Here is an 11,100-nt window from a genome sequence, read left to right as displayed (position 1 = left end):
CACAGATCACAGCTCTCATTGAATGTTCAGGTAGAATTTAATTGCACTGCATACAGGTGGAGTAGGCAAATTCCAGAATGAGTCTTAACCAACCACAATTTTATGGCTTATCTTAAACATTCAGACAGAGGGATATTACAGTAGTTCTTTGTAAACATGAGTATCATTGACATAACACTCCAAATAAATGAATACAGTAAAATGCTGACAGGGTTAAGCTGCCTCCATACTTAATTTTCAGCTACCCTTGTGTGCCACAACTTTCAACAACAGCCAATATTATACTGTGGTGGTTTTCAATTGGGACCTGATTGTAGCTAGCTGCCTTACAGAAATAACTCATTATTGGCAAGTGGACTTTATCAAATGATTGTCTGATCTTCATGCAAACATTTTTGCATAGATTTGCTTCTCTTTCTCCTTTTCCTCCTTCACTTTCAACTGGACTCTCTTCATCTCATTTCCAATCGCTGTCAAAGGATGAACAAGTAAATTCACTTGTCAGGCAAGGAAAACAACCTATCACAACGAAATGGCAAAACTGTTGCATATGTCATGAAGGAGTTTTGTAAATAAGTTACTTTGAGCATCATACTGCTCTCACTATTGACCATTTATTATAAGTTCTAGTTAGCCTTTAGAATATTCAAAAGAACACATGTCCACATTTACATATGCAGCCCAATTATTATTTTTTCCACTAATTGGGCAATGGATTGTGTAAATGCTGCCATAAGGACACAAATGATCCCCTGGAATGATTGTTACCATAAAGAAGCAGTACCAACCTTTGTCCTCTGGTGCTATTTCTTGAGCTTTCTTCAGATCACTCTGCAAATGGCAAAAGGTGAGAAATATTTTAGTGAGTTGACAGACAAGTCAAACTCCAATGATCCAGCTATTGACCACTTCCTCCAATTCCAGATTTAAAGCTGGAATCCTCAGTTGCTACATCCATTTTTGGACTTACAAAAGAATGATATACCCATTTCATTCTTGAAGAATATCATTTATAAATGCCTCATGAGCTTAGTTCAATAGTCATACCCCATCAGAACCCAAAATACATGCTTGTTTTACACCAATGTAAAACACTGTATTAGTGTCAGAACATGGTTAAAATGATGATATCATGGATGGTCAGTCCGTAAATTGTTAGCTCTGTCTGTATTTGAGTGGTTATATTTCTCCAGGCCCATTCCTCAGTTTTATACCAATACACAGGCCGGGTGACCATTGTTTCGTCCCAACTCTTTGGAAGCAATGTTTTAGTGCAAATAAACCCATATGAATCGGTGGGGGAAAATATCCTTGTCGCATGGGTTCCAGTCCAGAATGCCCATTTTTGTTAGGCTGGGACAAATGGTTAACATTCTGAAGTCATGATTGGTATGATAAGAGTATATCAACTTTTTTTCTTTACCATGGCTTTACTGTACTCCTTCAGTCCCTGCCAGGCTTGGGCCCTCCTGAACAGAGCTTTAGTGTTTTTCTGGTTCAACTCCAGTGCCTAAAAAAAACAAGCAAACATACATAAATCAGACGAAATAGTGACTGCACTTCTCAGTGTTTCTTTCCCTTCCTAATCAAATTATATTTGTCACATGCGCCGAATACAACAGGTGTAGACCAAACTGAAATGCTTACTGACAAGCCCTTAACCAACAATGCAGTTTTCAGAAAATAGAGTTAAGAAAAAAAAAGTACACAATAACATTGAGGCTATATACAGGTGTTACCGGTAAAAGGTCAATGTGCCGGGATACAGGTTAGTCAAGGTAATATGGACATGTAGGTAGGGGTAAAGTGACTATGCATAGATAATAAACAGCGAGTAGCAGAAGTGCAAATAGTTCAACTGGCCATTTGATTAATTGTTCAGTAGTCTTCTGGCTTGGGCTTAGAAGCTGTTAAGGAGCCTTTTGGACATAGATTTGGTGCTCCGGTACCGCTTGCCATGTGGTAGATGAGAACAGTCCATGACAATTGTTTTTGACCTTCCTCTGACCCAGCCAAGTATATAGGTCATGGATGGCAGGAAGCTTGGCCCCAGTAATGTACGCACTACCCTCTGTAGCAGTTGCTATACCAGAAGGTGATGCAACCGGTCAGGATGCTCTCGATGGTGCAGCTGTAGAACATTGAGGATCTGGGGACCCATGCCGACTCTTTTCAGTCTCCTGAGGGCGAAAGGCATTGTCGTGCCCTATTCACAACCTTCTTGGTGTGTTTGGACATGATAGTTTGTTGGTGACGTGGACACCAAGGAACTTGAAACTCTCGACCTGCTCCACTACAGCCCCGCCGATGTGAATGGGCGCCTGTTCAGCCCACCTTTTCCTGTAGTCCACAATCATCTCCTTTGTCTTGATCACGTTGTGGGAGAGGTTGTTGTCCTGGCACCACACTGTCAGGCCTCTGACCTCCTGCCTATAGAGACTGTCTCGTTACCACCTGGGGACGGCCCGTCAGGAAGTCCAAGATCCAGTTGCAAAGGGAGGGTCCTTAGCTTAGTAATGAGCATGGAGGGCACTATGGTGTTGAACGCTGAGCTGTAATCAATGAACAGCATTCTCACATAGGTGTTCCTTTTATCCAGGTGGGAAAGGGCAGTGTGGAGTGTGACTGCGTCATCTGTGGGTTTCCGGGATGATAGTGTTGATGTGAGCCATGCGGGGCAGTAGTCATTAAGGTAGGTTACTTTAGCTTTCTTGGAAACGGGCTATGGTGGTCTGCTTGAAACATGTACAGTTGAAGTCGGATGTTTACATACACTTATGTTGGAGTCATTAAAACTTGTTTATCAACCACTCCACAAATGTCTTGTTAATAACCTAGTTTTGGCAAGTCAGAACATCTACTTTGTGCATGACAAGTAATTTTTCCAACAATTGTTTACAGATGGATTATTTCACTTGTAATTCACTGTATCACAATTCCAGTGGGTCAGAAGTTTACATACACTAAGTTGACTGTGCCTTTAAACAGCTTAGAAAATTCCAGAAAATTATGCCATGGCTTTAGAAGCTTCTGATAGACTAATTGACATCATTTGAGTCAATTAGGGGCGGCAGCGTAGCCTAGTGGTTAGAGCGTTGGACTAGCAACCGGAAGGTTGCGAGTTCAAACCCCCGAGCTGACAAGGTACAAATCTGTCGTTCTGCCCCTGAACAGGCAGTTAACCCACTGTTCCCAGGCAGTCATTGAAAATAAGAATATGTTCTTAACTGACTTGCCTGGTTAAATAAAGGTAAAATAAAAAAATAAAAAATTGGAGGTGTACCTGTGGATGTATTTCAAGGCCTACCTTCAAACTCAGTGCCTCTTTGCTTGACATCATGGGAAAATCAAAAGAAATCAGCCATGACCTCAGAAAAAAATTGTAGACCTCCACAAGTCTGGTTCATCCTTGAGAGCAATTTCCAAACGCCTGAAGGTACCACTTCCATCTACACACACGTCACGTTAGCTAATGAGCCAACCAGCTAACGTTAGCTAGTTAAACAACAATGAAATAGTGCCAAATCACGTTGTTACTACCCTGCATGAATCTGCTGGGAGCTAGCCAACCAGGTTCAAATGTTAGCTAGCTAACATTAGGCTCTAAACAGTTCTGGGATACAAATAATAATGTCATACACGTAATGTTAGCTAGGGAGTCAGCCAGCTAATGTTAGTTAGCTAGCTAACAGTACACTAACTTGAAATTAAACCACTTGGTCAAAATTAGACACGTGTAATATCTGAAAATGTATCTAACTAGCGCTAGACTGTCACGGATGCCATGCCACGGTTTCCCTTAGTTTGAAGATGTAATCCGGAGTTGTTTCTCCATCTCTTTAGCTATCATACTTGAATTCCACTGATTTCAAAACTTTATCCTCTAGAAAGTGGAGAGCAACACTTACAACAGCTCCACTACACATTGTTATAAAAAGCCACGTTCGACAGGATTACCAACACAGACTGACCAGCTCAAATAGACAAAAGCATTCTATATGGCAGACCAATCCAAACTCCTCTCTCGGCAAGTCCAGCCCACTCATCTCAGCCAATCATGGCTAGTAGGAAGGTTTTTTTTTCTTCTGTGGCTTAACCAACAAGGCTAGTAATTTAACAATTTTATTCATATTTACAGATGGCATACAAGTATATTATTAAGGCACATGAAAATTGATGTTGCAGAAGGCATTTCTGCCAAAAAACACATTTTGATAAATAAAATAACGTTAAAATGGCTCTCCTGGCCTCCCGGGTGGCGCAGTGGTTAAGGGCGTTGTACTGCAGCGCCAGCTGTGCCATCAAAGACCCTGGGTTCGCGCCCAGGCTGTCGTAACCGGCCGCGACTGGGAGGTCCGTGGGGCAACGCACAATTGGCCTAGCGTCGCTCGGGTTAGGGAGGGGTTGGCCGGTAGGGATGTCCTTGTCTCATCGCGACTCCTGTGGCTGGCCGGGCGCAGTGCGCACTAACCAAGGTTGCCAGGTGCACGGTGTTTCCTCCGACACTTTGGGGCGGCTGGCTTCCGGGTTGGATGCGCGCTGTGTTAAAGAAGCAGTGCGGCTTGGTTGGGTTGTGTATCGGAGGACGCATGACTTTCAACCTTCGCCTCTCCCGAGCCCGTACGGGAGTTGTAGCGATGAGACAAGCTTCTAAAAACAATTGGATTACCACGAAATTGGGGAGAAAACGGGGTAGAAAATAAAATAATTACAAAAAAATGGCTCTCCTGTGAAGTTGTGACTTGCGACATACGCCTAGTTTCCTGAAACAGGTCACAATTGGTTAGGAGCAAGTAAAACGGCAGCCATCCCCCCGGCGCCATAAATACTGAATAAGAATGTTTATCTACAGATTTAACTAGAAATATTATGGTACTCTACAAAAACATATCCTCAGTTGCATTCACAATGAGTTCCATAAAGACTTGTATAGTGCTGACCATGAATGGCCTTTGAATCTTTGCCACTAATAAACAGTTGTACCGTAGTCGAGTGGTGGAAGTGTGATGGGGTTGGCATCTAGGATTTCAGCTAGCCTAAAATATTTTTCTTTCAATTTTAAATTGTTTGCATAATTTCTAATCCACTTTATTTAAAAAAAGAAATCCCATAACCATACCACCTCTCCTGTGACTGAGTAGGTCTGACATCAATTATTCGACTGGTCAATTGCTGTTGGTGGACCAAGATTTTTTTGGTCGAGCAGTAGCATATATATATATATTTATTTTTTTTGCCTTATAAATGCTCCCATTTGGAGATCTGATAGTATTTATGATCGGCTTAATGCACCACCACTAATAAGCTGTAGAGCTTCTCAAAAGAATGTATTCTTCGCCTCAAACAGCAAGCAAACAAAGTCTTTTTTTTTACAGACATTGACAATTCTTCAATGTATTTGAAAAATCTTTCCAGCCCTCTCCCTTTCGATAACCACTCAGCCTGAAATGTCATGCTCTGATCCAATGTTGCCTGGATCTTCAGACAGATCCAAGTTCATAGTTGATACAATGTTTTAAGTTCATTTCAGACAGGCCATGCACAGCCAATGTGATTTATAGGATTTTTTTTTTTATTTATTAGGATATTATTTTACCTGCAGGCTGTACTGTTTTTAGTTGTTGGCTTTATATGCTATTTTTGTCTGCACAGGACTGTGCAATGCCCCCATATTGGCCTAAATAACTTACCTCGTCACAGCTGTCCATGGCTTCCTGCCAGAGCAGCATCTTCAGTTTACAGGCAGCGGTGTTGAGAATGCAGCTCACCGCCGTGGGCTCCAGCTTCGCCTGGGCTTTCTCAATCTCCTGCTCATCACCGGCAACTGCCAGATACCTGGCAAGTGACACGTTTCACCACTTAGTCCTTTGCTAGGCTGGTCCCAGATCGGTTTGTGCCATTTGGACAACTCCTATGGTCATTGTGCATTCAAATGCATGTCATGCTGTGACACATGCAGGCCTAGTACACACACACACTGTAAATCACAGTGCGAGCAGAGTGAACCCTGGATAACATTTCACCTGAGAGCTTTGGAGTACTTCTTGATTGCAGACTGCCAGTCTTGGTTCTTGAAAAAGTTGTTCCCAATATTCTTAATATCCTCAGCAACACATAGGACTTTGTCAACCTAACCAAAAAACAACAAGTATGAGACTTTTATGCTATTTTCACAATCAGTGCAGCATCAGCATTTCACAATCACAGAAATGCAGTTCGTGTCACACTTAATTTTGACTAAATCAATCAATCCACATAATAGGGGTGTGAACATTTAAACGAAATTGGGATCCTTAACATTAACACCCCTAACCAAAAAATAATAAAAAATCCATAAAATTAAAATCACAGTGCAGTTTTCACAAAGCATATTATTTTCCTAGTCATAGCCTAACTAGACAATAGGCTATAAAGGCCTGGAGAAAGTTGTGTAATTTAAATAGAACCAGAGAGGAAGAGGCTAACTTTCTGCTATTTCTTGTGAATGTGCGAGACATGCAAGACAAGTCATTTCGAGATACAGATTACCAAGACATGTGTACGGTTCTTTCAGCCTGCCCCCTCCACTCTCGCACGCTGGCTCACCTGCGCTTTGCTAATGAAGAACATCATAACCTACTGTAGTTGCGAGACATTGCAAGCCAAGACATTGCGAAATGCAGCATTCCATTGCGAGATACACCTTTTAATTGCCTCTAGATAGGCCTAGTGCACGGTTCTGAATGTCTGGCTAGTGGCCGACCTGCCTATACTGTGCCCCTCCCCTCTCTCGCTAGCTCACTATGAAAGACGCAAGTGTTTGTGTTCTCGGCATCTAATCTGTCTCCTCCGTTCCAAAAAATACAGAATCTTTGTAGTCGATTCCTAGCGGAATCCAATCTTGACACTCAGAAATTGGAGTCGACGTGCAAGGAGTTGAGGACAGTATTATTTTAGAGTGGACTCTCCGCCACTACATTATTGTCGTTAACAGTTGGGAAAAAGGCAGAGAAAGGCAAGCGACAGCAGCAAAGTCCTGTATGGCAATACTTTGAGAAGTTAATTTAGAAGGAAATGCAAACTTTGCAAGGTGGAATCGAGGTACAGTAATACAGGTGCAACCAGTGTTTCCCCTACATAAATTTAGCAGAGACGGCCCGCCACTCCAAAAGATATGAAGAGGCGTTATAATTTCCGTGATTGTAAAATGTCAGTGTAAACTAAAAACAGATATAATGTACGTGGAAAAGATAATGGAGCTATATAATTTTTTTTCATAAGATCACCTTTTGAGACTGACAATAACCAAAATAAAAAATAGAACGTCAGCGTGGGTATCTTCAGAGAAGCGTTTAGAGAGAAAATGAGGTAGGACTACTAACATCTTTTAAATCAACGTCGGCGTCCTCTGGGTAGTCTGGATGGGTGTCCCCTGAGCCGTCGTTCGGGGCTACTCCCCAGTTGTCTCCATGTTTATGCTCACCACACTCGGCAATTACACAGGGCTATGGGGAAAGAATCAAGAGCAAAACTGTAAATACACTATGAGCATTTCACAAGTGTCACACACTACAGAAAAATACTAGGTAATCTACCTGCTGCAAGGCAAAACATACAGCTTGCTGCTGCGTTAATGTTATTGAATGTGGCAGTATTTATTCTCATTGATTGACCTTGAGAGGTGTGTCCTCGTTAGTCTCTATGGCCTCTAGTGTTTTCACCAGCCCTAACCCCTTCAAGACTTGTCCAAAGACAACGTGTTTGCCATCTAGATGAGCAGTGGGCACAGTGGTGATGAAGAACTGGGAGCCATTGGTGGCGGGTCCAGAATTGGCCATACTCAGCAAGCCCTCTTTGTCGTGCTGGAGAGGACACAAGACACCCACATGTTAATTCAATGATGACCAAGAAAACAGAAATAATTTGTCATGCTAAGGGCCAGGAGTTATTCCTATGACTAAATCCCAGACTTTATACTGGTCAAGAAAATCTCCTATGTTATTCCAAGTCATTATGAAAATCCTTACCTTGTAATGGAAGTTCTCATCTTCAAACTTCTCCCCATAGATGCTCTCCCCTCCAGTGCCGTTCTGGTTGGAGAAATCTCCTCCCTGGATCATGAACTGCTTGATAACTTAAATTGATTGACAGCGTACATGTTTGTGGTCATTAACGCAATATAGATGTGATCTATATATAGCTTTGTGTAGGCAGGGCAAACCAATTTTGGTGATTTCTGGTATATCATCAAAATAAATCACAACACGTTTTTGGACTCATTCAGCAGTCTTTACCCGATTAAGTACAATAGCACTGGAAATTAATGTTTAAAATTATATTTATAGTCCAAAAACGTAATTAGAAAATTATGCGTTGCTGCTTCCTCCTGTTGACAAAACATTGATAAATAGCCCATATTGATCATCATAAAGTGGGTGGTTGAGCCCTGAATTCTGATTGGCTGAATGACATGGTATATCAGACCATATACTACGGGTATGACACAATTTTAAGTTTTACTGCTCTAATTGCATTGGTAACCAGTTTATAATAGCAATAAGGCTCCTTTGGTGTTTAATATATGGCCAATATACCACGTCTAAGGACTGTGTCCAGGCACTCCGAGTTGCGTCGTGCTAAAGAACAGCCCTTAACATTAGTATATTATCCATATACCACACTTCCTCAGGCCTTATTGCTTAACTAGACCCTAGTCAGGCTATAAGCAAGCAGGTACGATCTGCTGGCTAACAAACAGTGGAAATGCACAATACTTACTCCTGTGGAAAGGACATCCTCTGAAATGGAGTGGTTTTCCTGTGGTTTTGCCAGTTCCCTTCTCTCCAGTACAGAGTGCTCGAAAGTTTTCAGCGGTTTTGGGAACAACATCAGCAAACAGTTCGAACACGATTCGGCCAACTGGTGACAACATAGCATGACATTATGTGGATAGTTGGTCTTTAAAAAATGCAATTTCAAAGTAGATGCAACTCAAAAACAAGCATTTTAGTCCTCAACTAGCCAATCTGGTAGACACTGGAGTGTTGAATATTTACGAAAAACATGACAGCACGTGCTTGTTGCTTCGAATGGAACGTTAATGTATCAGGCGAATGGATATTCACAAATTATACGAACTTGTTATATTTAGACAGTAAAAAATACCTAACAATACAAGTACATATATGGTTAAAAATAGCATAGTAATTACAAATGTGTACTTTAATATACATTGGTCGCTGTAACGTTAATTTAAGATCATGCTAGCTAGCATGAATGTGCTTTTTCTAGAAACCACCCGGCGCTGCTAGCTAGCCATTAGCCTAACGTGTCCAGTTGAATGACTAACAGCGCTTTATTGAAAATATTCTAACCTCTTTCACCACCAATGTCTACATCAAAGAAGACACGGGGGTTTTCTTTGTTTGAAGGCTTGGTCACGGGTGTTGCGTTAGACATTTCTAAAATTCTAAACGTCAGCTAGCTAAAGTTACTTCCACAATACTCCTAGTTATCAGCGACTCGTCAGCAACACTCAAAAAGAACTTCCGGGTCACGTAATTTCCGAAAAATTACAAATAAAAGCCCCCTCACGTAATAGTACAAAAGTATCATGAACCTGTCTACACATTAATAATGATGAATATTTGTTCATATTTAAGTGACATTTGCATTTAATGTGGGTTTTAAAGCATGTTCCAAGGTCAAATAAATGCCCCCAACGCAGTACTCTTATGGAGAGAAAACTATTCTAGGTGTTGAAGTAAAAGTGGGGTTAGGATTCTTAACTAGGATCTGTATGGTGTTCCTTCATGCGGGACTGAGATCTTTATGGCCAGCAATACTTTATACTCCATTAATGAAATAAACTGTTGGCCTACAATTTACATATTGGGTTAAAGAGAAAACGATTCTAGGTGCCGAAGTAAAAGCGGGGTTGGGATTATTCACTACTTTTAAAAATGTATTTAACCTTTACTTAACTTGGCATGTCAGCTAAGAACAAATCCTTATTTACAATGACGGCCTACCCCGGCCAAACCTGGACGACGCTGAGCCAATTGTGCGCCGCTCTATGGGAATCTCAATTACGGCCGGATGTGATGCAGCCTGGATTCAAACCAGGGACTGAAATGATGCCTCTTGCAGTGAGATCCAGTGCCTTAGACCGCTGCGCCAATAACATGGTACAAACATTGTTAGGCACAGACAACAGCACAAAGGGCAAAAAGGAAGAGACAACAATAAGTAAGTGTTAGTAACAATGTCCATGTTTGAGTCTTTGAATGTAGAGATGGAGATAAAACTGTCCAGTTTGAGTATTCATTGCAGCTCGTTCCAGTCGCTATTTGCAAAAAAACTGAAAAGAGGAGCAAACCAGGGATGTGTGTGCTTTGTGGACTTTTAACAGAATGTGACTGGCAAGAACGGTTGTTGAATGTGGAGGATGAGGGTTGCAGTAGGTATCTCAGATGGGGGGGGGTCCTGTGCAATTGGGTCTTGGACTTCCTGACGGGCCGCCCCCAGGTGGTGAAGGTAGGAAACATCTCCACTTCGCTGATCCTCAACACTGGGGCCCCACAAGGGTGGGTGATCAGCCCCCTCCCGTACTCCCTGTTCACCCATGACTGCGTGGCCATGCACGCCTCCAAATCGATCAACAAGTTTGCACACGACAACAGTAGTGGGCTTGATCACCAACAACGATGAGACAGCCTACAGGGAGGAGGTGAGGGCCCTCGGAGTGTGGTGTCAGGAAAACAACCTCTCACTCAACGTCAACAAAACAAAAGGAGATGATCGTGGACTTCAGGAACCAGCACCACCCTATCCACATCGATGGGACAGCAGTGGAGAAGGTGGAAAGTTTTAAGTTCCTTGCGTACACATCACGGACAAACTGAAATGGTCCACCCACACAGACAGTGTGGTGGAGACAGCGCAACAGCGCCTCTTCAACCTCAGGAGGCTGAAATTTTTTTGCTTGGCACCTAAAACCTTCACAAAGCCACATTTTTTTCCGCCTCCTGAGGTTGAAGAGGCACTGTTGCGCTTTCTTCACCACACTGTCTGTGTGAGTGGACCATTTCCGATCGTCAGTGATGTGTACGCAGAGGAACT

At 42.2% G+C, this 11,100-nt stretch overlaps 1 protein-coding gene across 1 annotated transcript; it reads right to left on the bottom strand.

Annotated features, from left to right (window-relative positions):
• Window positions 1-18: 18 nt before the first annotated feature.
• On the bottom strand, window positions 19-9,529 carry ppid (peptidylprolyl isomerase D). Its single transcript, XM_046322714.1, has 10 exons — window positions 9,354-9,529; window positions 8,758-8,898; window positions 8,007-8,113; window positions 7,653-7,841; window positions 7,362-7,484; window positions 6,024-6,130; window positions 5,691-5,835; window positions 1,424-1,510; window positions 789-831; window positions 19-470 (listed from the first exon to the last, which is right to left on the bottom strand). Exons 1-10 carry the CDS (start codon window positions 9,436-9,438, stop codon window positions 382-384), a joined length of 1,116 nt encoding a protein of 371 aa, XP_046178670.1. The 5' UTR covers window positions 9,439-9,529; the 3' UTR covers window positions 19-381.
• Window positions 9,530-11,100: the final 1,571 nt, after the last annotated feature.

Source organism: Oncorhynchus gorbuscha, linkage group LG23 (assembly GCF_021184085.1).
Source record: "Oncorhynchus gorbuscha isolate QuinsamMale2020 ecotype Even-year linkage group LG23, OgorEven_v1.0, whole genome shotgun sequence".
NCBI classification, from domain to species: Eukaryota; Metazoa; Chordata; class Actinopteri; order Salmoniformes; family Salmonidae; genus Oncorhynchus; species Oncorhynchus gorbuscha.
This window is presented reverse-complemented; position numbering and strand designations above follow the sequence as displayed.